The sequence below is a fragment of the Phyllostomus discolor genome, chromosome 14 (assembly GCF_004126475.2).
Source record: "Phyllostomus discolor isolate MPI-MPIP mPhyDis1 chromosome 14, mPhyDis1.pri.v3, whole genome shotgun sequence".
In the NCBI taxonomy this organism is placed as follows: domain Eukaryota; kingdom Metazoa; phylum Chordata; class Mammalia; order Chiroptera; family Phyllostomidae; genus Phyllostomus; species Phyllostomus discolor.
In genome coordinates this window covers 25,591,348-25,612,833 of record NC_040916.2, presented here as the reverse complement: position 1 = coordinate 25,612,833, position 21,486 = coordinate 25,591,348, and the positions used below count along the sequence as shown (strand labels likewise).

Here is a 21,486-nt window from a genome sequence, read left to right as displayed (position 1 = left end):
TGGCATTGACCGGCCAGATGTCTCTCTGGCCTCCTGCACTGTGCGCCCACAGGGCTGGCGTCGGCCGCCTGTGCCCGGTGACAGCAGCACTTGCTGGCCCTTCCCACCTCTGCAGAGGCTTCGCCGTGACCGTCACAGCTGGTGTGCTGCCCTGCACGGGAGGCCGGCCCGGAGCCCCTCCTGCCGGCGACTCAGGACCTCACAGCAGGCTGCCCCTCGGAGGAGCCGCTTGGCACGACCCACCCGTCACCTACCCATCAGGCTGTTTTCCAATCAGAAGCCACCAGCCCCATCCACAGTTGTTTGCTTCCACTGGACGGAGGGACGGACGGACAGCCCTTGTCACACCTCCCACCACGCGTGTGACCCCCAGTGAGCAGAGCAGAGGCCCCTGAGGTGAGAACACCACCCCGTCAGAGCTCCGGGAGGACCTGGGCACGTCCGGGACCGGTCACACTGAGGCCGAGCGCAGAGCCTGGGGACAGAGGTCAGAAAAGATCTGTGGCCCAGAGCCTGGGCACATGGCTGCGGCGGAAGGAGACGCACTGCACAGAGGGATGGGGGAGGGGCAGAGGGGGGTGAAAGCCAACTGTCACAGCACAGAGTCAAGCGGCAGCGTCTGAAAGTGACAGCCAGAAGTACGGTGGCAAACACACGACGTGCAGAGGTGAGGAGGCACTGCTGGAGAACCCGCGACAGACAGGGTCCCAGGCGCTGGCTCCGCGCGGGCAGGACTGGGCGGGGCCCGGGGGCGGGGCCTGTGCGGAGACCGCAGGAAGGACACGCCAGAACTCAGGGGGCGGTCGTGATGCATCTGAGAGCGTGCGCCATCCAAGTAGTGCACAGGAGACGAGCCGTGTGATTTAAAGGCCTTTATTCTTTCCCCAAAACGGAGCCATTTGCTGAGGGTGGAAGAGAGCCCGAGTCGCACCACACCCGTTCCCCTTGGGACCCGAAGTAGGTCCAGCTCCACCCCCAGCCGCTGAGCCCCAGGCCTGCAGCTGGGTTACACTGTAACTACTTAGAACTAAGGACCGACCAACACCCGCGCACCGGTTACACTGTTGTTTTAAATGTGATCAGACTTTGCCCCAAGATACGGGCCCTACCTATGGTACGCCGCCCTGCCGAACTGGCGGTTTCCCGTGCCCACGGGCACTTCTTCCTGATCAGGCATCACAGAATGCACCTCTTTCGCACCCTGGCCCGGCCCGCCGGTGTGCTGTGCCAAGTGGCCACGCCCCCACCCCCTGCCCACACAACCTGGCTCGCAGGGCCCCGGGGCCGCGCCCTGTGTGCCGGGTGAGGCTCCGACTGCGGGGCAAGGGAAAGGGAATGTTTGCTTAGTAAGACCCAGGCAGGAGCAAGATTCAAAACTTTTTATATGGGGGAAAAACAAATAGACATCATTAGAATAAAATGGAGAATCAGAAAAAAAAAAACAGACCCCGATACAAATGGCATTTCAGTTCACAGCGAAGGCGACACTCAAACAGGAAAGGAAGCGCGGACCCACTGACAAACTCCTGGGAGGAGGCGGCTCCGTCCCTGATGCGCGCGCCCTCAGCTGGGCGCCTCAGAGGTTCACACACAAATCACCCAAGTGTTAACTTGTATCAAGGAAGCAAATAGCAACTAAACCTCACCATTTCAGAAAGGATGCACGCGCGAAGGTAGCAAAGGCCTTCCGAAGAATAAAAAACTGGTAAATTCAAACACAATGTTTTTTCTCTGTAGCTTGAGAGTGAAACGAAACCCCAAATCAGTGGCAAATGAAAAAAAAATATTTACAACCTACATGGCAGCAAAAGCCACTCTCCCAGGACGATGAACCACTTGCAGAATTGGGGAGGAAAAAAGGACATCTAACATGAAAACAGGCAAAAGGTAAGAACGAGCAGTGTTCAATAATGGCAAAAAAAAAATGCAGCTGTTAAATACAAATGAATAAATAGTGAAAATTACTAATAATTAGATATGTGCAAATCAAGACAAAAACGAGACATCTGTGCAACTGACGACCCTTTGAAGACCATGGGGTTGGGGAGCTCTGAGGGGGGGCGGGGGGGGGCGCTCTGGGTTGTGCCCACAGGCTGGGAGAGGGGGAAATCTGACAATATTTACATCACCTTGACTTAGCGTCCCCACTAATAAAGACATATATTATAAATATATTTAGAAAATCTTGTCGAGATATTCTATGAGGTTGGGTTTCTTACAGCTTTTGTAATAACAAAGGTTGGAAGGCAAGAGAAAGAGAAACTAAATTGACCACCAGCAAGAAACTTATAGACAATCATTTAATAGTCTGATGACGCCAAGCACCGGCAAGGCTGCCCGGGGGTGGAGAGGGAGGGTGCTGACATTTACAGAAAGGCTGGTGAAACTCACACAGCCCATCCCAGTCCAAGAACCGGACCTTTAAACTTGGTGCACATAAACCAAAAGGCATCTATAAGTATGTTTGTTCCTAAAAGCATGTTTCTACAAGAGACCCAAACTGGAAACAATCCGAACATGCAACATTAGAACTGACTTGTGTTATTTAGTAGGCAGTGGAATATTACAATGCAAGTGAATGAACTCAGCCACACGCTACGAAATAATGAATCTCATAAACCTAACATTGAGCAAAAGAGGCAAGACACAACAAAATTCCAGTGCCATTCCATTTGAACAGAGCCCATAAACAGAAGAAATAACTCTCTTATTTAGGAATGCACCCACAGGTGGGAACCATGTTTCAAATGCAAGGAAACGGTAGCCACGGAAGCCGGGATGCAGGGGCCCCGGGGCAGGCAGGGCTGCGGCTGCAGGAGACTGGGGTCCGCCGGGGGCCTCCCTGTTTCTGACCAGGCGGGGCGGGGTGGAACCGGCGTGCTTGCGAGTCTGGACATCAGCCTGGAGGCGCTGCTCAGCCCCCAAACCGGAGGCCGGTCAGTCAGCTCAGGAGAGGGAACTGTGGGTGTGGGAGAGGGACTTTGCAAGGGAAGCCAGTTAAGACACTACTGTGAGTGTCCGGGTCGGCCCTCAGCGAAGGCAGAGGGATTCGCAAGACCATTTTGAGGCGCCATCAACAAGAACCAGGAACAGCAGCTTTTACTTAGCACCTACTGTGGGCCCTGACTATGTGCTATCTTCACAACAGCCGGGCAAAATACACGTCGAGTGGACAAATTTTGCAGATAAAAAGACCACACGAGTTTCAGAGAGGTTACGTCATTTCCCCCGGAATCACACAGCTATGTAATGGGTATTCTGGAATGCCCCTGCAGGACTGAGTCCCAGGCCCACAGAGGGAGGGACCGGAGCCAGGCCCCGCCCCTGGTGGGGGCAGTGACGTAGCCCCTGCCCTCTGCCGAATACGTGAGGTGGCCACGCAGGCACCAGAAGGGGACTCCCGCTTGCTTGCAGCCTAGGACACGTCTTGCAAGGCTGCAGGACTGCCAGGGTCACTAGAGGTTCAGGCTTCACAGAAAGGTCTGGAGTCCAGGGAGTTGTAGACAGCTAGGCAGCAGGAACGGACTGTTCGTGCATCCATCAATAATGAGGAATCATTGAGTGCTAACTGTATGCTGGGCCCTTCAAAGCACTGGGGATACGGCGGCAAATAGACCGTGTCATCCCCTTCATTCAACTTACACTGGATGGGGGGCGCCAGATCATAAACCAGTGACTTCACTGAGTCCCCTAAGACGTCACGTGGTACAAACTAAACCAAGGAAGGGGAGAAGAGTCTCGAGGTAAAGGCTGCAGTTTCTAACGCCAGCATTCCGCTCCTGATCCTTCAGTCACTCGTCCCATCACCTCCCACGGCCTTTTCTTCCAGAGAATAGCCAGCAAGTGACTCACTCCCTTCCAGCCGTAACAAAAACACCGTAGGCTGGCGGCTTACGCAGCAGGCATTTATTTCTGGAAGCTCTGCAGGCTGAGAAGGCCAAGGTCAAGGTGCCAGCAGACTCAGTGTCTGATGACAGACAGCCTTGGCCGACAGCACTCTCCAGGGTCTTTTGCCAGGGCGCTAATCCCATTCATGGGCGCCCCACCTTCAGGACTAATCCCCTCCTCCGGAAGGCCGCACCTCTAAATGCCAACACACTGGGGATTAAGTTTCAAGACAGGAAGAGGGGCACAGGGTCTATAGCAGCAAGGGGGGAGGGGAATCTCCCTCCATAAAGAAGCAATGCTTGCCTATTTTCTTCCTTTCCGTGTTTAGTAAAACAAGCCCTTCCCCAGGAACGTGCCAGAACCCTGAAATGTGTAAGGCCTTCTTGCTTGCACCTGAGAAGCTGACAGCGCGATCAAGTTTGGAAGGTGCTGAAACAGCGCCAGGAGACCTTTCACGAGCCCTCGCCCGGCTTCCGCGGGTGCGGGTACGCCAGCCCAGCAAACCGGGCCCCACACGCCGCCTGCAGCCCTCTGAGACCTGCAGCCCTGCCTCCCGCACCTCCGCTGGGAAGCGCTGGGCTCCCAGGCGCTCTCAGACAGGCCGGCGCGCACAGGGGGCCAGAGGTGGCGCCCTGGCAGGAGGAGGGGGTCGGAGCGAACGGGCGAGCCGGGCTCACAGCGCCAGGGCGACTCCTGAGTCCCGCTCCCGCGGCCGCCCTCGCCGCCAAGCCGCCCGCGACGGGACTCCACGCGCAACTGAGGGTCGTGCACGCGATCGGAGGTCTGTGGTCCCCAAGGCCACGCGGCCGTTCTTGGAAACAGAACGGCGAAGTGGGGGGGGGGGGGGGGGCGGGGAGGCAGCGTGGGCGGGTACCGCCACCCCGCGGCAGGGCTCGGCTCGGGCTCTCCACAACAGTGACTAACAGGAACCCTTACTCAGTCGGGGAAACGCGCGGGCCCGCACACCCCTACGCCCCTTCCCTCGGCCCCGGCCGCAGCCGGACACGGAGCACGTGCCGCACCAACCCCACCCCCGCCGCCGGGTGCGCCCTACTTCCACGCACGCGCAGTACCAGCCTGCGCATCGCCCAGACCCAAGCTACGGTGGCTGCAGTGGGGACAAACTACTTACGTGCGACCGTTCTGCCACCCCAATCCGGAAAGCGTGAACTGGCAAGGCCACTTTGGAAAAGCAGCTACTGAGGCGTTCGTGGGTGGGAGTAGATGAGTAAATTTGGGAGTGGAAGGGGCGAATCAATGGACAGCCGTGAGGAGCGAGAAATTTCAGTCTCTGGCTCACAAGGAGGAGCCTAGGGCTGTCATTCAAAAGCGCAAGCAGACCCTGGCCTTGGAGGCGGGGCCTCGTGTGGCCCTGGGGAAGGGCGGGGCCTTCTCGAGCCACGCCCCGTCCTGCCAGAGGCCTCGGGCGCTGCACCCACACTTCGCCGCGCACCTGGGGTCTGCACCAGCCCTTCCGAGGTGATCCAGGTGAGTGCACGCCGCGGGGGCGCCGGCCCTCGGGGGCACCTCAGCCCCCGCTCTGGGCACTGCCCGTAACTCCGTCATCCCGAGCTGAACAGGGACGCGCTCTCTCTTCCTCTTCCTGTCCGTAGATCCTACCTTTCCATCCCCCTCGCCCTCCACCTGCCCTGCACCCTCCCGGGATGGAGTGGGCTTGCGGCGTCTGAGCTGGGCCTGGCCGTGCCATCTGCCACTCAGGGAGATTCTCAAGGTCAACCCTCCCGAAGTCCCTTCCTTCCCTCTCCTCCTGTCCCCGCCGCCGCGCCTCCCGCGCGCGCACGCGACCTTGCCGGCTGCAGCTCTGCTGCGGAGGATGGCCGGCGGGGCACAGCGGGGCAGTGGGCCATGCAGGCCCAGGGGTAGCTCCGGGCTTGAGGCCACCTGGAGCCCGGCGCCCGCTGCAGGTGTGGCTGTGTTGCTAGGGACCTCTCGAGAGTCCCCAGAGCATCGCGTTTGTTTTCCTCCTGCTGCGCAGGAACGTTTGCCAGTTTGCATAGGAACCTTAAAGCGGGGCATTTCCTACCTCAGCCTTAGAGCAGGGACCCTGCGCTGGAGGGGGCGGGATCTTCATTTACGGTTCTGCCTTGGATTTTGGTCACCTTCCCCGCTGTCTGGTGGCGCTGCGGGGCGGTGGAAGGAGCCGGAGACTCCATGGTGAGTCATCCGCGAGTTGTGGCTTCTGCTGATACTTTCCCCGGGAGTCACGGGGTTACGAGCTACATTGTAGCGTAGGGGACAAGTGTGGGAAAGGAGGTGAAAGGAGAGCGGAGGCAGGAGGCTGGGTGGGAGAGGGGGTGGGGCGCGCTGGATGGAGGACTTCTCCGCTCTGCAGATGTGCCAGGGACCTAGGCATGGTCGTGCAGGACTGCGGGCGGCCACCGGGTGTAGCTTCCTCTGTGCCTGGGGGCCGGAGCAGGGCTTCCCTGGGGATGTCTGAGGTCAGTGCAGGCCTGCAGTGTGGGGAGGCTCCCACGGGTGTCGGTCAGGGTCACAGGCAGTGTTTTATTTAGTCCACTGAGTTCGGCTCAGTGAACGCACTTCCATGGACCTCCCACCACTACCTGAGGAAGGGGATCAAGAATGTTCCTCCTCCCAGGAGTTCAATGTAAGGGGGTTCAATAAAAGTAACATCTAAATGCAAACAAGTACTTTTCAACCCCTCGGGAAGATGTGTTAAGCTTCCCTTCTGACACAGTGTTACAGAAATAGCAAACATCGTCAAGCATCTTCCCCGGCCCATGTTACTATATATAAAACAGCTAGGGCTGGCAGAGGGAGACCACACAGCCAGCCCTAAAAACTGCACCCCGGTCTTCCTTCCAGGGGGGGACAGACCGGAGAAGGGCAGTGTCCCCGCATTTCCAAGTCCTCCTGCTGGCCTCGCTCTCCAAGGAGACAGTCACCGAGGGGAACCTCCTAATCGGAGGACAGCGCAGTGCGGACTGAGTGCCCTAAAGGAAGGGTTTGAAGAGCCCATTATCCAGGGAAGCGCCGAACAGCCCCCGAACAACCTGGAGTGATGAGATGACACATCAGTCTGTCGGAAAGTCCCCCAGTGCCCAGTCAGCCCAGTCATTCACTGCGCTGCTGGCTGCATTCAAACACACTGTTCCCCACGCTCATCTGTAAACGTCCTGAATCCTTGTTCAGAGCCCCACGGCCAACCACGCCTGACCGTGAACCGTTTCGCCTTTTTAAAGCAGTGTTTGTTTAAAAGGATATATACACGGCTACGGTTTTTGCAATTTGTTTGTGGGTCCCTGTTCTGAGTTTACCACCTTTCTGGAAAGAAGGATTTAGCGGTCACCGAGCGGGCGGCCGCTGTGTAAAACAGAATTCCCAGGTTCCCCTGCGCGCGCTCTCACAGTTGGGGCGTGCGGGAGGCAAGCGGTGAGGAGACAGGGCAGGCGGACTGCCTTCCGAATGCGTTTGCAAACACCCGTAACGATTTCAGCATTTGGACTCTTAGGTTTCCCCTGAGTTTGTTCTAGAGCTGACCCGTTTATTAGCTGGGACTTGGGTTCGAATATTTTGGTGCCTTAGGGTGCTTTTTTAAATAAGCGATGCTCTCTCTCCAGCCTCGGAAATGGGAATGGCCGGTGCAGGCAGGCACGGCAGACTCCTGTCCTGGGCGCAAGCCGGCGGCCCGGCGGTTCCTTGCTTCCCCGAGGCTGGCACCCTGGGGGGACCCTGCTGCACCCTGGGGGGGCCCTGCGGCTGCTGGGACTTGACTGCCATCGGCCGTGTTTCTCGTGACGGGAAGTCCAAGTGGTGTCAGTGCGACCCACTTGAGAGGCCTTCTTTCCCTCTTCTGGAAGTCAGGGCCTGTGTCCCTGTGGTCCTCGGTGCCTGTGTAATGCCGGTTAAGGGACAGGTCGTGAACACGGGGCGCCCGTCCCTGGGCAGCCTGTCTCCTGGCAGACCTGGGCACTCGGGAGGCAAAGGACGCCCTTCCCTTCCTGTGAGCTCTCCTCGGCTGTCGTACTGCGATGCCGGCACTCATTTTTTTTTTTAAAGTTCCTTTTTGGACCCTTTCCAAGGGTTTTTCTTTCTTCCATTGACAAAGATCTCAGGCTTTAATCGCTCACAGATCCGGCGTTAATGATTGGCTTTCTATCCTTGCTGTCATGCTGCCCCTGAGAGCCGGCGCGGTCAAAGGTGGCTGCCAGGCCGCCCAGGACGGAGGGCACACAGCCTGCCCCCAACGGCCTGGCGTGGGAGTCCAGGCCGTCACTGTGACTGTTGTGTGACCTTGGGCCGCCGGAGTGCCCTCCCTGATGCTGTCCCCTCCGCTGCAGAGTGGAAACCGTGACCCCTGCCAGGGCCGCTCGGGGGGGGGCTTCCCGCGTGGAGGGAGATTGGCGAGCCCCTGGGGACAGGGGGTAGCAGGCGGTACACAGTAAACGTGCCGGTGACGACTGTCACGGGTAAAAGCAACTGGTCTCTCCGGCCGCCCTGCCCCCACCCCGCTCCCCACCCCCATGCGCCGGCCCCCTTTCTCCGTCTTCCACGCCACGCGCCTGCCGTGCCGTCTGCCCGTGGCCTCTCCCAAGCCAGTTCTCGCTCATGCGGCACGGTCTCTGTGCCACACAGCCTCCACCGCAGCCTGTCCCGCCCTGCTTCGCTGCCCCCCGTGCTCGGTCCCTCTGCTGGTCTGCGTCCTCCTTTCCCGGTCAGGAGCGCCCCCACGGCCCCTCCGTGGACAGCACGGTGTCCAGTAGGGGGCGGGCCGTGGGGCTTGGTGCTGGGAGGGAAGGAGCCATTCTGAGCAGCGCCCAGGCCGGTGGCAGGTGAGGGCGGCGGGCGGGCAGTCCCCGTCGGTAAACGGCCTGTCTGTCCTGCGGTGACTTGGACACATCAGCCCCATTGAAGGAATCGCTGAGATTCTTATTTTCCTCTGCGCCCCGTGGTTGCACCCCGTGGTTTCTCCCCGCTGTCTCCCGGCCTCCGAGGTTGCCACCCTCAGACCGTGGGGAATATTCTGTGGCCTGTCCCCGGTGCCACACCTCCCGGGAGGCCAGGCTCCAAAGGGTCCAGCGTGACCCGGGGGCGTCTAGGTGAGATGTCACCACATCAAGGGAACGCTCGCCCTTTTGTGTCAAGAGCTTTCGAGTCAAAAGTCTGTCCGGGAAAGTGCCGTCCCGCCAGCAAAGGGACCTGGGACCTGTTCCGTCCTGTTGCCGATGTATGTTCTCCCCAGGTCCCCGACGAGCGGGGCCCCCGCTTTCCCAGGGGACAGACACGCAGTTCCATGCAGACACGTGTGTCCAGTGCCTCCGACACAGAACCTGTGCTCTGGGGGGACGCAGCGGGGAGTCTGCTCCCCTGGTGTGTGGTATGGGCGGAGTCGGCATAGGCAGCCCGCTGAGCGGGGAGCAGCACCCAGACTTGAGCGTCCTGGTGCCCCCCACGACCCCCACTGCCCCCCGGTGCAGGGGTGAACTCACAGCCCCCCCAGGGTCAGGATCCAAACAACACTGGAACCTGAATACTTTCTACGGCCAAGTGGTGGCTGTTTAACGACACGGCCGAACACCCTTGGACTACGGCGCGGTCACCTCTAAAGGGGCCGGCCCTCCCTCCTCCTGACGTGCACTGTGATCTGCACACCCCGCCCTGTGAAGGGCAAGCGCCCCGAAAACTCCCAGGAGCGAGCTGGCGGTCCCGCTGGATCCTTAAATCGCCCTCTCATTTGAAGTCGTGCGGCCCATTGCCCAGAATGTCGGGCGTCCCCAATCCACGGTTCGAAGGCGACAGTCTCTGGCCGTGCTCGGTGTAAGGAGCCTCACTTCTGGGGCGGGGAGAAGCCTTGGACGCTGACTCACTTGGCGAGCGGGGCACGTGATCCGGTGGGTGACAGCGACCGTGAAGGGGGAGCCGGGAGCCGAGTGGCCGCCACAGGCCAGACTGATGAGATCAAGCCCCCAGAAGGTGCGGGGCTGTCGGACCCACCTGTCGGGTGCGGAGCCCGCGGTCCGGTCCGAGGAGCCGAAGCAAGAGGGGGTGCTCCGTGGGCACGCCCGTCGGGAGGGGGCCCATCCTGCAGAACCAACTGCCTCTGGCCTCCTCGCCCCGTGGAGTCCGGGGGCAGGCGGAGCAGCCCACTGATCGGTGTGAAACCGGGGCGCGCACAGTCGCGGGCGGAGGCGTGGCGTGAGGGTGGGTCATGAGGGCAGTGGGCCGACCCAGGAGGCGGGCTTGCCCCTCGCCCGCTGCTGCCGGCCACCTGTGCCCCTCCCCGAAAAGCTGCGCCCGAAGGCCCCGTCACCAGAGCCAAAGCGTCCTCAGTCTGCTTGCGTGTCTCCGCCGAGGGGGCCACTCTTCCGTGTCAGAACTCCTCCTCCCCTTCCATGCGGGGTCTGCGCCCGTCGTCCGCGTCCCTGGAGGGAGACGCAAGAACAGTTGACCATCACGTGGCCCCCAGGCCCCTCTCATGATCGGGACAGCCCCTCTAACCCAATGTCCTGCCGTTCCCGCCACTCATTGGGGCCAGCCATGCCGCTCACCGCCTTTCCGGCCTTGACTGTGCTGGGCTGCCCTCGGCCAGGGCCTTTGCACTGGCGGCTCCGGTCAGAGCGATCTCTCCCCAGGATGCGGGGCGGCCGTCTCTTCCTCCTCCAGGCAGCTGCCGCGGCGGGCCGGTCCACGGCGGTCCTAGGACAGCATCCAGGCCCTGCCCTCGGCCACCACGGGCACTCCCCATGGCGCAGGCCACTCTCTCGGGGCGAGTTTGGGTGTTTGTTGTCTGTCTCTCGTCGTCTCGGGAACGGCAGTGTCTTGCAGGCAGGGACCCCATCTTGCTCACACTCTGTCCCCCACGCCTGTACCAGGCCTGGCCTAGAGCAGGCGCTCCGTAGAGCGTGGTGGAGTAAAGGAATCCGGGGTTCTTGGATGCGGCAGGCTGTCCACGCCAGGAAACCCACTCCCCCTGGAAACCTGAGCAGACCAGCCCTCCAGTGAGTCCGAACCCACTCCACGCAGCGTCAGAATGCACGCCCGAGTAAAAGCTCGTTACTGACTGGCAGAGAACGCCGCACCTCCTGGCCCGGGACACACGTCCCACATGGGCTGACACACGTGTGTGCCCTCAGCCCGGTTCACAGCGTCTGCATTCGTATGTAGTTTACGTCACTGAATCCTCCAGCCGCCCGGCAGCGGTCACGGCCCATCGTCTCCCGTCTGCAGAGAACCTCGGTGGCTTCCCCGGCGTGCAGGCCGTGTGTGGACGCAGGGCCGGCTCAGAACTCTCCCTGTCTCGGCTCCCGCCACTTTCCCCCCCCGGAGAGGGTGGGGCGCGTCCGCCACGGGACTCCAGCCTGCCCGGAGTGAGGACGTCCAGTCCCCCAGGGCATCACTGCTCTGAACTCAGCGACGGAGGGTGTCTGGCTGAGCAGGAAGGACTCCGGGGCCGGGCGGGCTGCTCCGGAGCTTGGGCTCCGTCAGGAACCAGAAGGCTGCAGGCAGCTGCAGGTTTGACCCCTTGCTGAGAGGGGGTCACCTGTGGGAGGCAACCGATTCATATTTCTCTCTCTCTCTCTCTCATTCCCCTCCCTCCCTCCCTCCCTCTCTAAAATCAATTTAAAAACATGTCCCCAGGTGAGGATTGGAAAGAAGAAAAACTGGTTCGAATGATTCGGGTTCCCTTAACCCTTCGATGTCCCCTTCTCTCCTAGTGCGCGGTTTTGACCCGTCTCCAGATGGCCAGGAATCCGCGGGTGTGAAGCCCACGCCGCCTCTGGCACGCCGCCTGCCTTCCCCCAGCCCGCGAGGGTCCGTTTCTGGGGGGACTTTCTGTGCCCAGCTTCTGACCACGCGGTGAGGGGGAAATCTGCAACTGGCGGCCTGCTGGGGCACCTTCTGCTCCCCCCACCCACTGGAAACGAGCCTCATGGGAGGGGGTGGTGAGTCTGGCTGCGACCCCCCTCGCCTGCAGCTCCGGCCCAGGGAGTGGCACACAGTAGGCACACAGCAGGCACACAGTAGGCACAGGGAAACGAGGACAGGTGAAGGTGCACACACACCCGTCCCTGCCAGGGGCCGGCGGACCAGACCCATTTTGCTTCCCCCCCAGTCGGCGCTGGTAGAGGGCTGTCTCCCAAATCCCCTGCTTTCAGAGGGTCCTGCGGGTGGACGCAGTCGCGCCTGCTGGCTGCTCGAGCTCAGAAAAGGAGGGGAACCCACACAGCTCCAAGCTTCGTTTGCCAGTTTAAAATAGCAGTTCTCAATGATGAACGCTGGAACGCACGCCCATCATCGTCCATTTATTCAAACGTCCCCCTTCGTAACCGAATCGGGCCAAGCCCCAGCCCACAGAGCGTGGGCGCACGGAACGTAGCCCGATGGGTAGCGCCGATGAGCGCCCGCGGCGGGTCGGGCACCGTGTGGGGGTGCAGACTCCCCACCCCCTGCTCCTCACGTCCGCAGGACCCGAGCCCGGCGCCGTCCACCCCCGCTGCCTGCTCCCGTCTCCTCCCCGCCGACTACGGCCAGGCCGTCTTTATGTAACTTTGGGGTAGATATTGGCTCCTTTTGGAAATCACAGGAGAGTGCAAAGAAAAAATCCGTAATTGAGCCATCTAGAACTCAGTAGGCTCTGCCTTTCCTCTTTTCTCCTTCAGCTGTTTTCCGTCGTTGAGAAAACCGAGGCTGTAGCACACACACGCAGGTTCCTCTCCACCTGGCGCGCGCGGTCAGGTAGCCGTTTGGACAGGTTCAGCGCTGCGCCGCGTCGCATCGCGCAGTCTTTTGTGCTTGGGCGTCGGTACTGTTTCTGCGTCCGCGATGGTAAATAGTGCGGGGGAGAAGGTCCTTGAACCAGCTCAGCTGCATTCCCGGTGGGACAACCAGCCGGGAGGGAAGAGCAGCTCCAGGACTGGGACCGACCCCCTGCCGGGCTGTCCCGCTGGGGGCCACCCACCCCCGCCCCCTGCAGCGTGCACCGGCACAGACCCGGCGGGGCCACACACTGGGCGGGACAAAAGCAAGCAGGGGGGCGGCCCTGAGTACGGGAAACACGGCATTGGCTCTTGTGTTATTTATTCTCGTATGATTTTCCGCGTGAGCAAACCTGCCTCCGCCCCACCCCGTACGGCCCTAGATACACCTGTGTTTGTGCAGACGTGAGCTTCACCGTGTGACCTGGGGCGCAGCGCCGCGGCTCACAAATAAGCGCGCAGGGTGTTGGGGGGCAAGAGTCCGCGCCCCGCTGCGCGCTGAGCCCTCTCGGGGCTCCTGGCCCCGGCTGCGTGTCAGCACCGAGTAGAAGACAGTCCGGGCGGAGCCCCCAGCACCGGCACCTTATCTGGGGGCAGATGAAGGACTGCAGGGGACCCGGCAGGGCGTGCCGCCCGCTGGAGCGTGCCACCCGCTGGAGCGTGCACGGAGACAGGCAGGGGCCACTTATCAGCGGCCTCTGGAGCCGGAGCCGGGGAGCTATCTGCGGGCTGCGGGCGGGTGGGTGGAGCCCAGGGCGCGGGTGTGCCAGCCGGGCGTGGCCCTGCGCAAGGAGCCCCAGTCCCCTGGGCCTGCTCCCGGGCCGAGCTGCAGGGGCCAGTCTCTGAGGCCTGGGAAGTCCCTCCCTGTGTCCCCGGGCTCCTAGGAAAAAGGGATTCCCAAGATACAGGTGTTCTGACCCCTGATCGAATTAGGTTGACCGTTTCCCCCAAGGACACACCTCACCTGCCTCCGGTCCCTGCCGGACCTCCGTGTCCAGCAGCTTCTCTGGGCTCTGACTCCCCCCTCCAAGTGGTGCGGCCGTGGGCGCTCCCACTGTTTCCACTGGGCTTCCGGGGGGAACAGAAGGAGGCTTCAGCAGGCCGGGTGCTTCCTCCTGAGTTCCAGGCACCGTGGGGCAACCACGGGCGTCACCACAGTTTCGGGGGGTCGTTCCTGAGAGCCGCCTGGGATGCCAGGTCGCTCCGGGGGTCCCACAGGCCTCTGTAAGCACAGCTCCCCCCCCCCCCCGTGCTCGGCACAGAGGGTGCCCGACAACACGCCCCTCCCTTGGGAGCTCCGCTGCAGCCCCACAGAGAGAACGTGGCTCCGTGTGGCCCGTGACCTGTGGAGCAGGACCCCCACCACCAGCGGGGGGTGCAAGGAGGCATCGGAGCCGCTGGGCGGGCTTTGCCCCTGCCCCTGCGCAGCTGGGTCTGTGGCTGCTGCTCGGAAGCCTTGGGGAGGTGAGCTGTCTCCTTTCCCCGCTCCGGGTCCCCGCCAGGGCAATGCAGTCCTTTGCAAACCATCCCGTGTCGCCTCAGCAAGGTGCAGGGAGAGGGGCGGTCGCCGGGTCTAACCTCCCGGACCACGTTTCTGCTTTGGAAGAGGAGCGGAGTTGCACGCCCCGCCCCCCGATTCTAGCTGCCGATTCTCTGGGCGCTTGCTCCCGAGGGTTCGTGGCCTGCAGTGGAAACACCTGCCTGGGAGGCACTCGGTCCTGCCACCGGGCTTCTCCCACCCCCAGCCCTTCACGTTGGAAGAGCAGAGGCCAAGGACTATGCCGCCAAATGCTAACGGCTTGCCTGGGCTCACTGGATTGGGGGAAGCACCCCAAAACGCGCCCTGGCCTCACCTCTGCCCTGCCCTCGCTGCGCTCCCATTTCCCCGTGTAACAGGTGGCGCAGGTGGGGTTTGGGGGGAGGGCGCCAGCGAGCGGGGCTGGGGAGTGCCGGGCAAACACCAGGCGACGTCCCACGCTGCCAGGCTGCCACCCCGGCACCCCGTGCAGACACTTGGTCCTGGAAGCTGGCTCTCAGCTTGGAAACTGGGACCTGAACCAGCTGTGCTTGGTGGCACTGTTCTTCACCGGGCAGCTTGTCACGGAGCGAGAGACAGCTTCGTTCGAAATGGCCCGGTGGCACAGAGGCGGCACTAAATTCCGGGGACGTCCGGCGGCTCGGAAAGCTCGGTCATTCATCTTCGAAGGCGTTCAGCACGCAGCCCGCGCTCCTGTTCCCGTCCGACTTTCTGCGCCCTGCAAGCGGCTCACCCGGAAGAGAGCGGGGAGCGTGCCAGCTCGGAGAGCACCCTGTCCCCTCGCCCTCTGCGGCCACACAGGATGGCCGGGAGATGGGGCAGCAGGTGACACCAGGGCTGAGGCTGGAGATGGCCCTCTCCCCTGTGTCCCGACCCCGGAGACGGGGCCACGTGGACGCCCCTCGCGAGCAGCTCAGAAATCAGAAACATCTCGGTAGTGCCGTGCTGATCCAAAGCACCCGGGCACCAAAGGGAACAGACAGTGAGATCCAGAACCTTCTGTGAACGCTGCATCTTTGGGTGATTTCTAAACTCTGTCGCGTGACATCTGCAGCATCTCCCGCCACCTCTTTGAAGCATCACTCACCTGCCTCTCTCTGACCTGCAGGTGTGCGCGCGCCCCGGCCGCACCTGCCGCCGGCCTGCCTCACCTGCGCTTTGTCCCCCAGAGCCGCGATGGCCGTCCTCTCCAAAGAGTACGGGTTCGTGATTCTCACCGGGGCCGCCAGCTTCATCATGGTTGCCCACCTCGCGGTCAACGTCGCCAAGGCGCGCAAGAAGTACAAGGTGGAGGTGAGTGGGGGCGCGCTGGCGCTGTGGCGGGCTCGCCCCGGCGAGAGCTTGCCTCCGGCCCGGAGGGACAGGTGAGGCTAGCTAGGGTCCGCAGCGGCACCTGTCGGAAATTCCGCCCGCCCCTTTCCGGCAGGAAGATGGTGAGAATACGGAGACCCTGCTGGGGGCGGGGGGGGGGGTCCTTCCTGGCTTCACTCCGGCTCTTCTGCAGAAAGGCCGGTGGGCTGGCAGGAGACCACCAGTCTGCCTTCGGCCGGAGCTCTCTGCCAGGAAGGGTGCTCTTTTTCTAATGAGGGTTCCATGGCCACGTTGTTCCCTGGTGTGGCCGCCTGTGGTGCCGTCCTGTGTCCCCCCAGGCTGAGGGTGCGCGGTGCTGCCGTGAGCCTGGGCCGGGGTGCCAGGCGCGGGGAGGCGGCCTCGGATGCCTCCGTGAGTCCAGGCCGGGCCCGGAGGTGGTGGTGGGGGGGGCGGGCGGCCACTGAGGCTGTCCCCGGGGAGCACATCCAGGTGCCGTTTCTGTTTATTAGCAGCTTCCGATTCCACTCCCCAACCAGAGCTGCTTTTAGTGTTTTCATGCCTAGTTTCTTGGGGGTTATTTTATTATTATTTTTAACGGACACGTCCATTAAAGCTCTCACACGCTCAGTGTCGGCCCCCCACGGAGGAGCCTCCCGCAAGGCCGGGGCGTCGGGTGCCTCCGGGCAGGAGCTGCTTCCTGGGTGCCTTTGGGGTGCGTGAGAAGCCCCACAGTGAAGTCTGTGCTCAGGCTGCCTCCGTCCCTCGTGACTGGTGCGGACGGGCCCGGTCAGACCGGCCTCTGGGAGCCGGCCCGGACACTGCCCACACCGAGCGGACCCTGACCAGATATCGGGGGTCCGGGGGGAGATGCGTGGGGGCGGAGCAGCTTCCGGTTGGTGGTTGCCTGTCCCGGCGTCTGACCAGCGCGCCCTCTGTGCCCGCAGTACCCCACCATGTACAGCTCGGACCCGGAGAACGGGCACCTCTTCAACTGCATCCAGCGAGCCCACCAGAACACGTGAGTGGGCCCTGGGGCACCCACGCCCCTTGTGGGGGGGTTGGGGGGTGCCTCTGTCCACCCCCGGCTGTTAGTGCCATTTGTCTTAGCGAGGTTGGTGACCATTAAAAGTATCCTTAAAAAAAACCTGTAAGTTCCCCTGGCTGCTGTGGCTCAGTGGACTGAGCATCGGCCTGTGAACCAAAGGATTGCCAGTTCGATTCCCAGTCAGGGCACAGGCCTGGGTTGTGGGCCAGGTCCCCAGTAGGGGGCGCATGAGAGGCAACCACACACTGATGTTTCTCTCCGTCTCTTTCTCCCTCCCTTCCCCTCTCTCTAAAAATAAATAAAATAAAATCTTTAAAGGAAAACTTGTAAGTGAACAGATTGAGTGTTCAGCAAAGTGAAGAGCGTTAGAACGGTGGGATGCTGGGTAATCTTTTCAGGACTGTCCCTACTGCCGCACGGATCTCTACGGGCACGTAGCACGTCCCCCCTAAAGTGACGAGGAGTCTCCCCACCCCAGGGAGGGAGGGGCCCCGAGCTCGGTAAGGAAGCCCACCCCAGTCACAAGGCCACCCTCATCAGCCCGTTAGAGGGGCGGGCTCCCACTCCGGCTTCTCGGCCACCGCTGGTCCCAGAGGCGGGCCAGGGCTCTGCCCTTCCCCCTCGGACGGGGGCCCATTTCCCTCTCAGGCGTCGAACCCGGCGAGTCGAGTGAAGGGCTCCCCGTGCTACGTAACCGCACTCACGGGGGCCCTGGTTCAACGAGTGCCCTCCGTCTCTTGCAGGCTGGAAGTCTACCCTCCCTTCTTGTTCTTCCTGGCCGTGGGCGGCGTGTACCACCCGGTGAGTGAGTCCGGCGCTTGCTTTCGTCTGGGGTACGATGGGTTTCCGCCGGGCACCCTGCGTTTAAACGATTTCATTCAGTTACTCCTTACCGAGTTCTTTAAAGTGGGCAGACTGTCCCGTTTTTTTGCCGATAAGAGGAAACATGGTGGACACTCTGCAACTTGCTCAAGGTCACAGGGCTACAGGGTTGCAGAGTCAGGATTTGAACCCAGGTCTGACTCTAGAAGGCTTGTGTGCATCAGCGTTTTCCTTTCTGTATTCGTTCTTTTGAGCGACACACACTTACCGGTGCCCTGAGCTGACCCAGGCGAACGGACCAGGCGGGCGGCGGCTTCGGGGACTGACACGTAGGCACCTGCGTGTGTGACGCGACTGTCAGAGGGGGGGCGGGCCTCGGGGCGGGCCGCCGGCACGGCTCACTCGCCTTGGGGGTCCTGCTTTGGACGGAGGGTGTCTCCCCTTGACCGGGCTCTGACCGGACGTCCGGTGTCCCCACTCCCGGAGCTGAGCCTGTGGCGTCCCCCGGTCGGCACCAGCTGTGGAAGCCACGTCTGTATATAGTTCACGACCCACCAGAGCGGGGACCCCCGGCCCCGGGAGTGGAAAGACGGACTTTGGCTACAGTGCTGTGCAGTCAGCCCTAAATGTTCGTTCCTGCAGCCCTGCCCGTTCCGTGAACGCCGACACTCACGTCACCCGCCCCTCCTTTTTTTCTAGAGGGTAGCCTCGGGCCTGGGCCTGGCCTGGATCGTCGGACGCGTCCTTTACGCCTACGGCTACTACACGGGAGGTGAGTGGGGCAGACCCCGCCCGGGGAGGCAGACGGGGCCCTGGCACTCCTGTGCTTCCCGTCCTGTCTGGGCTCTAAGGACAGGGGGTGTGACCTGGTGTCTGGGTGAAAGGCCCATTACCTTGTTTTTACGAACCTGCGAATGGTAACAGAACTTACTGCCCTCACTGAGCATTTTGTGTGTCGGTTGCTGTTCTAAGAACTTTGCATATCACTATCGGAAGCCTGCCAACAGTTCGGTGATGTAGATGACATTCCCCTATTTTACAGATGGGGAAACGGAGGCTTAGAAAGAGGAAGGCTGTAGCCCTGGCTGGCGTGGCTCCGTGGACTGAGTGCCACCAGTTCAATGCCCAGTCAGGGCACGTGCCTGGGTTGCGGGCCAGGTCCCCAGTTGGGGGCGTGTGAGAGGCGACTCCTGTCCCTCTCTGCCTCCCTTCCCCTCTCTCTGCAAGTACACACATAAAGTCTTTAAAAGAAAAGAGGAAGAGAAAGATCAGGACTCTGCCTAGGACCCGGATCCGCCATGTGGACGCCCTGGGTGGAGGCGGAGGCGGAGGGTCTGACTCGGGGGCGCACCCCACGCCCCAACCGTTTCTGGCCGTGCTTGCATCTTCGAAGAAAGGGGGGGCGCTGCCGAGGCTGCAGGTGTTATCCCGACATCCTTCTAAGGACCAAGCCCCCCTGCCGTGACACGTTACTTTGCGGAAAGTGGGCTGACCGGACGGCTGGGGCCCCAGCTGACTCCCCGAGGGGACGCTCCGGGGACGCCAAAGGCGGCGGCCCCCCCCCCCCGCCCCGCAGCCTCCACGTAACCTCGGCCTCCCCTTCTCTTCCAGAACCCAGCAAGCGGAACAGGGGCGCCCTGGGCTCCATCGCCCTCCTCGGCCTGATGGGCACCACCGTGTGCTCCGCCTTCCAGCACCTGGGCTGGGTTAAAGCCGGCGGCCTGGGCGGGGGGTCCAAGTGCTGCCACTAGGGGGGCGTTGGGGGCGGGGGCGGGGCGGTCAACACGCTCCTCCGTTGTGAGCGACTGACTTTTATTTCCAGTTCTTTTTTTTTTCTAAATATAATAAAGTTTATCTGGCATCAGCCTCGTATGTAACCCCGACTCTACGGTTATTGCCTGTTGAGGGCCGTTCCCAGGTGGTAACGGGGCCCAAGGGGGTGGGGCACACTCGCCGGCGGGCCCGCCAGCCGGCGCGGACTCCATACCGGAGGCCAGAAGACGTCTAACTGGTGACGGCACTTCCCACAGCTGCGGAACGCTGGGCTGGAGGAGGAAGGTGCTGGTTCTAGTTAGGGCCCGCGATGGCTGATACACAGGATGATAAAGAAGGGTTTTAAAAGTCACTGTTGCGTGCTGGCTGGTGTGGCTCAGTGGACTGAGTGCTGGCCTGCGAACTGAAAGGTCGCTGGTTCGATTCCCGGTTGGGGCACATGCCTGGGTTGCGGGCCGGGTCCCCAGTTAGAGACATGTAAGAGGCGGCCGATTGATGTGTCTGTCACGCATCGGATGCTTCTCTCCCTCCCTTCCCTTCTCTCTAAAAATGAATAAAATCCTTTTTAAAATCACTGTGGAAGATGGCTTCTCTTGCCTAACAACTGAAGTCAGAGGTTAAACTGGAGGAGGAGGTGAAACTCCACGGAGATGAACGGAATCGCCCCCGTTCGGGTGCAAAGACCAGATTGTGCAAACGGACGAGGAGACACGCAGCAACTACACGTGAGGAGTGACAGGTTCTGGAGCACTCGGGGGCGGCGCGGAGGGACAAGGGCGGTGGGGGGGGGGGGGTGGCTCCACACACGGAAGTGGCCGCAAGCGGCACTGAGGGATCCGAAGGCCCGGGTCTGTGCTGTGCAGTGTGGGAGCCGCTGGCCGCATGGGGCTGTCTGCCCGCAATGTGTAAAATGTAACAAAAGGAGGCCTTCAGGTGCTTTCGCTGCATTTCAAGTGCTCAGTAGCTGTGAGCACCCGAGACAGGACAGGATGGGACCCTGGGCCCGAGTCTGACATCCATGCATTTTCTATCGTGCCCTCTGTCCCTTGGAGGACAGGAGGCATCTGGGGGGAGCGTGCTCTGGTCAGCCCAGGACGGTCAGCCTTGGCCACAGGTCCCCCCGGGGCCCCCGGGCATCCGGTGGGGTTGGACTAGGCCCGCCCACTCCCCAGGGTGACTCGGTCTGTGAGGAGTTCTCAGCAGTGAGGAGCGCCCAGAGAGTTGTGAGGCTGTGACGTGTACCCTGTACTTTGTGACGACCCCTGAGAAAGGAGGTGACGGCGAAGGCAGGGGGTTGGGTCCTGACGCTACAAAGTAACAGAAGGAAGAACCTGCACTAAGCTGGGGGGCGCGTTTCTGTCTGTCCAGGTTTTGTCAGGCAGCGAACACACCCGGAGGGACAGGAACACCTGTGGAGGCCCCTTCCCGTCACGTTGGGTGCAGGTGGCAGTGAGGCAGGCAGGGCCCCTGGGGACAGGTGGGTTTTCACCTCTGCAACCTCAACAGGGCGTGCCTTCAGAGCAGTCCGTCCTCTCCGTCACTTCGTCACAGCCTGGGCTGACATGCCGTTTGTAGGAGCCCCAGCCCGTCAGAGGGTGCTGGGGCTGGCATGGGGACCCCAGCCTGGTCCGTTCAGCTCCCGGCTCCCCCACAACTGCACATCCCAGCCCCCCCACCCCCCGGCTGGCCGCAGGTGGCGCTGCAGAGCAACCCTGTCTGGCCTGGGGTCTCTGCTCAGCTCCCTTGCCTGGTGGACCGTGGACCGAGAACCGGCCTAGGGGTCCCCGCCACTCTGCTAACATGGCCGTGTGCGTGAGTCAGTTTATTTCACGGAGAGATGTGAGCTGAGCTCTCCTAGGGGGGGCGTTAGAGAACCGTGGGGGGCTGTGCCCAGCGGTGAGCAGAGAGGTGGGGTGGGGCGGGGCAGCACTCCCCTCTGAAGTCCTGGAGGCCGCTGTCCCACAGGGCACCCAGGGTCCCAACACAAGGTGTGGGGTGGACTCGGGCACCACCTGCTGGAGAAACGGCGCCAGCAGTGGACAGCCAGGTGGTTCTCTAGGGTCCCCAGGACCCGGGCCTGCCCCCTCCCTGCACTGTCACTGCATTCTCTGTCCCTCCCCCCTTGGCCAGCGACCCCTTCGAGGGTCCCGACACTGGAAACACAGCTCACCCCGCAGCATCTCGGGGCAGAACCACACAGGGCACTTACACACGAGTTTGCGATCGACAAATGTTGTCCCTGCGCATCCGCGGGTTACATATCTGCAGCTTCGGCCACCCAGGTCGGAGAACCGTAGTATCTCGAGTTCTCAACCGCCGATTCCCAACCACGGATGGAAAGTGCCATTTTTTTTTTTTATGGAACTCTTTTTTTT

General features: G+C 61.8%; 2 protein-coding genes across 5 annotated transcripts in view; one reads left to right on the top strand and one right to left on the bottom strand.

Annotated features, from left to right (window-relative positions):
* RXRG (retinoid X receptor gamma) overlaps positions 1–6,323 on the bottom strand; it is a 99,840-nt gene extending 93,517 nt beyond the window's left edge. The window contains exon 1 of one of the 2 annotated variants that reach the window (XM_028530644.2): positions 5,933–6,323. The gene's annotated coding sequence lies outside the window, so the exon portion shown is untranslated. Of the gene's footprint in view, positions 1–5,020; positions 5,106–5,932 lie in introns of those variants that run through there. The other variant, XM_036015835.1, reaches the window with a different exon arrangement.
* MGST3 (microsomal glutathione S-transferase 3) lies at positions 5,020–19,215 on the top strand. Of its 3 annotated transcripts, none has more exons than XM_028530646.2 (6): positions 5,020–5,376; positions 15,269–15,453; positions 16,416–16,489; positions 17,260–17,317; positions 18,038–18,110; positions 18,950–19,215. In XM_028530646.2, the coding sequence occupies exons 2-6, from the start codon at positions 15,337–15,339 to the stop codon at positions 19,087–19,089; spliced, it is 462 nt and encodes a 153-aa protein (XP_028386447.1). In that variant the 5' UTR covers positions 5,020–5,376; positions 15,269–15,336; the 3' UTR covers positions 19,090–19,215. The 3 variants fall into 3 exon arrangements, with proteins under 3 accessions (XP_028386447.1, XP_028386448.1, XP_035871730.1); XM_028530647.2 differs by having other exon boundaries at positions 5,269–5,376; positions 15,330–15,453; XM_036015837.1 differs by lacking the exon at positions 5,020–5,376 and adding an exon at positions 5,960–6,063 and having other exon boundaries at positions 15,330–15,453.
* The last annotated feature ends 2,271 nt before the right edge of the window (positions 19,216–21,486 follow it).